Source organism: Daucus carota, chromosome 8 (assembly GCF_001625215.2).
Source record: "Daucus carota subsp. sativus chromosome 8, DH1 v3.0, whole genome shotgun sequence".
Classification (NCBI taxonomy): Eukaryota; Viridiplantae; Streptophyta; class Magnoliopsida; order Apiales; family Apiaceae; genus Daucus; species Daucus carota.
In genome coordinates this window covers 9,578,504-9,584,701 of record NC_030388.2, presented here as the reverse complement: position 1 = coordinate 9,584,701, position 6,198 = coordinate 9,578,504, and the positions used below count along the sequence as shown (strand labels likewise).

The window sequence follows — 6,198 nt, the reverse complement described above, 5'->3', positions numbered from 1 at the left end:
CCTGTAACTCGGTGAAAAATTTGACCATAGTTCTGATATTCAGAGCATAATTATATAAGTTACAATTATACTCCCTCCATATCATTTTAAATGTCATGTTTGATTTTGAATGGTCAAATTGACCAAATTATGATTGAGATTTACACATATAATATAATTTAAAAATTAATATATCACATAATATAATTTATTTATGAATTAATGAATCAATCATTATTTAAAAATATATCACATAATATAATTTATTTATGGAATCAAATACATTTCTTTTTTACAAAAGTGAAAATGATGATATAGTTTATAACATCTAACAAACACTTTGATTACACATTAAAAATGAACGTCGATAATCGTTTGCTAAATGGGACCTGTAAGACATTATGTAAAATTTGTTGAACCAGTAAGACATTTTGCTTCAATGGTATTGATTATATTGGTTAGCTATAATTTAAAAATAGTATGTTATTAATATTTTAAATTGTTAAAATAGAATATATCAGTTCAATATGGTAATAAATGATGTGCAATCTTGCTACAGATTTTTTATAGACCTGGAGAGATTCGACAAATTTAACCATCCAAAGAGGGTTGGCTAAAATTATAGACAACAGCTGGGTATGGTTGGAGTTGAATTGTTCGAGTTGATCGCCAAATTTTTTTATTTTTACTATGACAACTCAACTTTTAGCTAAAGGTTTTCGATGGTTTGGAGATGCTTTTGTACACAGTAACGACTAGGGGTGATCACGGTCTGGTTTAAACCGCAAAATCCGCATAAACCAATCCGATATTAATCCGATTCAAACCGAAACCGAAATGAGGTTTACGGTTTCGGTTCGACTAATTTAAAAAACCGTGGTTTGTGGGTTGGTTTCGGTTTTATATTAAACCAACCCGTTATAAAACCGAACCGCATGTGTATATATATAATATAAATATTTAATATTATATATATACAAAATATTAGTTTTACATAAATATATTAAGTTTTTAGTTTATACTTGCTAGGTTGTTTAGTTGCTTACCTTATCAATACCAACTACAAGTCATATCAATTCGGTATTCCACGACTTCGGTTCAACTTTATGCATTTTATTAGACTAAAATTTGTATTTTAATTTAACTATGTGAAATTATGTAAATTGAGACAAAATGATCCTCTATTTTCTAGTATTATTCATGAATTCTCATTTCTGATTATAAGTCTTAGTCATAAACCGATCAATCCGCTTAACCGAACCATTAAAAACCGCACCGCTTGGTCCGGGTTAATTGGTTTGCGGGTCGCGGGTTGATTTGAGATTATAAAAAACCGCTAATATATGGTTTGGTTCCGGTTCTACCTCCAACCCGAACCAAACCGGACCGCGATCAGCCCTAGTAACGACCTAGTCCAATGTTATAAACTTCGCCGTCACCGCTCAAAACTCACACCGTCAAGTGTTCAACACTAACGATGACTACGACAACGAGTCCGAGCCGCTTGCACGCACGCACTAATTTTTTACCTCCGTCAAGGCTCCATGTCTCCGTCTCCAGAAGCTTCAATATTCGCCGCAACTCATTTTCCCCCTTCATTTCTCCTGTTAAAATTTCAACTAAATCACAAATAATCGAGCACGTAGTCCTCTTCAAAGTCAAACCAGACACGGAAGAGTCAAAAATAACCGCCATGATTAACGGTCTTAACGGCCTGAGCTCGCTTGATCCAGTGGTTTATATAACCGCTGGACCGGTGCATCGCATTGAATCCTCGTCGTCGCTCACGTTCACTCACATGCTTCATAGTCGTTACAGCTCCAAGGAAGATTTGAATGCTTATGCTGTGCATCCTGCGCACGTTGATGTTGTGAGGGAGGCGGTTAGGCCGATTGTTGAGGACTCAATGGCGGTGGATTGGATCGTTGATGAGCTCGATGGAGCAGTGGCGGTAGCAGCAGGATCCGCGATGAGGGTGAAGTTGTTGAGAATCAAGGATGGATTAAGTGACGAAGTAAGTGATGCTTTGTTTGAAGTGATTGGAGGACTCAAGAGTAAGTTCCCGGTGATGAGTCAGATTAGTTATGGTAAAAACTTTTCGCCTGAGAGAGCCAAGGGGTTTTCGATTGCTTCGTTAGCTGTGGTTGCTGGTGTGATTGAATTGGATGATCTGGATGTGAATTCGGAGGAGCTGGATTCGCAGAAGGAGAGAGTTAAGGATACGGTGGACAGTGTGTTGGTGATTGACTATGTGATTCAGCCGTAGCAATCGGTTAGTCTCTAATGGTTCAGGTGTTGAATTTGTCTGGTAGATTTTCTTTTGGTTATCAATAATGAAGCATTGAAGATGGTGCTAGAACCAGTTGTGAAATGCTCTCCTATAATTTGACTGCTTGTGTACCTTGTAAGCCTGGGTAAAAGTTGAAATTGGCATTAAACTTTGATCCTAAGTTACATTACATCAATCGGAAATTATATGTTGATTGATCTGTTGCAATAAGGCGGGATGAGCCGAGTAGAATATTGCTGGTTTCAACTAAATTCAGATGAATTTAAAACTTTAGCCTCCAATCCAATCAATTTGAGCTCCACTCTAAATGTAAATTTAGCAAAAAATTTATACAGGATTTACTTATATCAGAATAGTAAGTTATAAGTGATAAATGATTGTTGAGAGCCTCACAGACCGAATAATATGCTACACGTAAACTTGTGTACAAAGTACAAACTGTCTAAGCTTGAGGTAGGCTCAATTTTTGTTGAGAAAACTTGTTATGGTGCTCTGTTGATAGTGGAGGTCGGCTCAGAGTCTCAGACGGACTTAAGAGTTTTACGAACAGAGCAGGAGTGGCTGAATTAGGTGTACACCCCTGCATCACAGTCGCTGGGTAGGAGTTTAATCTCTCTGAGACGAGTTCATAAGATGAGAATATCGATCAAGTTCTTGCCTATAAAGACATTCAAACATTGCAAATATAGACTTGGCAAAAAAAAACATCGCAAATCAAGGAGCTTTCAAGATTTAATTTTTAGATAATTATGGAAGCCAGCCCAACTTTGATTGAGACAAATAATTATGGAAATGTTCAAAGCTTAAGGTCAGCTTAATCATGGTGTATACGAACTCAAGTAAGTATTTTACTGAGAGAGCTTCAGCAGTTCAGTGAAGTATGCTCCCGTGTCTTGTTGTATCACAGACTCACAGTAGCTGGCTATGAGTTTGCACACTTAAAACTGAGTGCACAAGATGACAGAATCTATTGAGATTCTTGCATACAAGGGCATATGATTAGTTGATTACTTGGAACTTCTACTTTGCACTTGCAAGTTTGTGGTGCATGTGGTATTGATCTGGTTACACCCTTTCCTTGTTTGCCTGTAAAGTTCGATCTGTAATATTTGCAACATTCTCTCACCGACTATAGAGCCAATCGTGATGTTGCAAAGATGTTCACAACACATACGACATGAAAGTTTTGTAGTGATGCTACTTAGCAAAAACAGAGTGAAGCAGTATAGCTGATAGATTCATTCAAGTACATTACTCTGTGACTGAATGCTCCATCACGGTAGCTATTCAGGCAAGTTCATTCTTGTAAATTCAGTTAAACCAATAACATGGTCTAAGTATATAAACACTTGCAGAGTGCTTCTGCATTATCAATTATTTGATACTTCACTAGTAATTAATCATTACACATTTTCTGTTTTTCGTGTGACAAGTTTCGGTTTATAAGGTACTATCGATAAGCAAAGTGCATACTACATAGGACTCAGTATGAGTGTAGTAAATTAATGTTTTTAACGAACTTAAACTCTTTTCAGTTTCCTCTCCATTGTAAAATGGAGGCCTGGTAACAAGTGTTACTCTACCAGTCATAGACTCGAGCTTCTCCAAGCTATATAGAATGGTTCGTACGTACTCAGAGCCTTCGGCGCCTGGGACGAAGAACCAGCAGGAGGCATTGAGGAATATCTGGGCAAGAGTCTGGGACCTTGCTGCTGGTGTCTACTGGAGTGAAGTGTTTGGCACTCTGCTCAACTATTGAGTGAGTCTGAATATGAAATGTATTATGGACCTGGGTGCAATGAGGTTGGACTGATTGGGCTTACTGCCTTGATCTCTTGGGTGTTTTAGTATTTAAATATCTCTTTTCGAAACTTAATTGATTTGTTACATTTGTATATATTGGGCCGTTGCATTTAGTCATCTATTCACGCACTTCCAGCACTGAAAAAAACATTGATTAAAATCATATGCCATTGTACATGATTAGATTTTAACAAATATATAATTAAAATTTGCTTATTAAAATCAACCCTTCATGGGAAAATGTTAGGTACCCAAAAACTCTTCTCAAATTTTTTTTCTTGACTGATTGGTTCAATTCACATTAATAATAATATAATAATGAGACGCCTTGTATGCATATCAACCACCCAATTAAAACTAATCATGTGTGAGAAATGTTATTTGTGAAAAAAAATTGATAACAAAATTTGGAGTACCTAAATGATTTGGCTGAATATATCCCATAAATTGACCATGAATTTAATTTCAAACAAATCCTTATCCGTGATCTATTTCTATTGAAAACAATCATGTGAAATTTATGAGATTTGGGATCCAGACTCTGGATCAAACTAAACTATGACGAGTGAGCAGAACCCAAAATATGGATAGAAAAATTTTAAAAACTAAACAATAAGATTATGAATATAGATTAATAAGATGTACTTGAGTGAGATTTTTAAGATTCTTTTTAATTTGTGAAAGACATGCATATTCAATTCAAATTTAAAAAATATATATTAGAATCTTTTATTATTTAATTAAACTTTCAAATAATCTAGAAAAAATTTTCTCCCGGTCTCATTTCATTTGAATTACCTTTTTCTTTAATGTACCAAAAAGATGAATCTTGTATGTATAATTTCTATTAAAATTATTACAGTCACCCATATTTTATATAGCACACTTTTATTTAACCTCTACGTCACATTTTGGGGGTTTCAAATTGAAATCAAACATCAATTCTTGAAAAGCGTGTCCTTCAAATTAGCTCACATAAAATAGGATAGGATAGGAATATTTTTCTATTCGGTGAGAATTTTAAAATATGTTTAAAATTTGTTCGTATTTTAATTGAGAGTATTTAAATTTTATTTAAATATAATGTTATTCAAAATCTCATGAATTTTTATAAATTTTATGAACCGATACATTTCGTGTATTTTTTAAAATATATTTTATGTTTTACTCTTCCTAATTCATAACATGTTGAATAAACCAAACCAAACCAAACATACTCAGTATATCCCGCTTAAAGCATGGTCTGAGGAGGGTAAGATGTACGCAGTCATGCCCCTACCTTAAAGTAGTGAGGCTGTTTCCGTGAAGACCCCCGGCTTAGTGCATTATAAATTAAACAGTGATACTCTCAAGGTTTTGATGATGACACTAACAGCAAGCTAATAACATGAAACTGATATGTGTAAGCATGCTATCAAAGGTTGTTTATGCGGACTAACAGTATTTCAGGATGTTAGCATGATTATAGCTGTCAGCAAGCTTACAGGAATATTTTCAAGCTATCAGCAGGCTTACAGCGTGAACAGAGAAACAATCGGATAAAGATCAAAGTCTATTTTCAAGGAGATTTAATAGGAAACGACTTTGTAAGGATTCTAATATTTATATATATCTGATATAAATATTAGAGCTCAGTTTTATAAAGAGTTTTCATTCAAAAACGTTTTCCTAACAAATAGGAGATTTTATCTCAAATAAATCTTATCTTTAACAAACTCCTACTTTGTTTCAAACGGGTTTTAGTTTAAATGTCTTACTGAGATGCTTTCAAATGGATCTTATCCTTTACTCAGTAATCTTACTTCATTCAAACGTTCATCATTCAATTCAAATTTAAACGTGAGGTTGTTACCAAGATCGTTGGGAAGTTTGTTGGATTATGACCGTTGGTATGATGTATATAAATTTGTGTGTGCTTTCATTTTCGGCAGAGAGAACGAGGAGAACACACCAAGCTTTCTGAAATACAACTCTTTACATTGCTAAATCTTTTGTTGAGCTCTAGTACTTATATTCGTATATATCTATATTGAGAGTTCATAGTTTCGGTTGTATTACACTCATTCATTGTATTGTTCAAGGTGTAATGTTTTGTTGCTGTGTATCGAGCTTGTGAAACAAGGGAA

At 34.7% G+C, this 6,198-nt stretch overlaps 1 protein-coding gene across 1 annotated transcript; it reads left to right on the top strand.

Moving 5' to 3' along the window:
- The first annotated feature begins 1,672 nt into the window (after positions 1 to 1,672).
- On the top strand, positions 1,673 to 2,245 carry LOC108198114 (stress-response A/B barrel domain-containing protein UP3). Its single transcript, XM_017365888.1, has one exon. It carries the CDS (start codon positions 1,673 to 1,675, stop codon positions 2,243 to 2,245), a length of 573 nt encoding a protein of 190 aa, XP_017221377.1.
- The last annotated feature ends 3,953 nt before the right edge of the window (positions 2,246 to 6,198 follow it).

Coding starts and splice junctions, on each gene's coding strand:
- LOC108198114 (XM_017365888.1), top strand. CDS start 1,673: ATGATTAACGGTCTTAACGGCCTGAGCTCGCTTGATCCAGTGGTTTAT.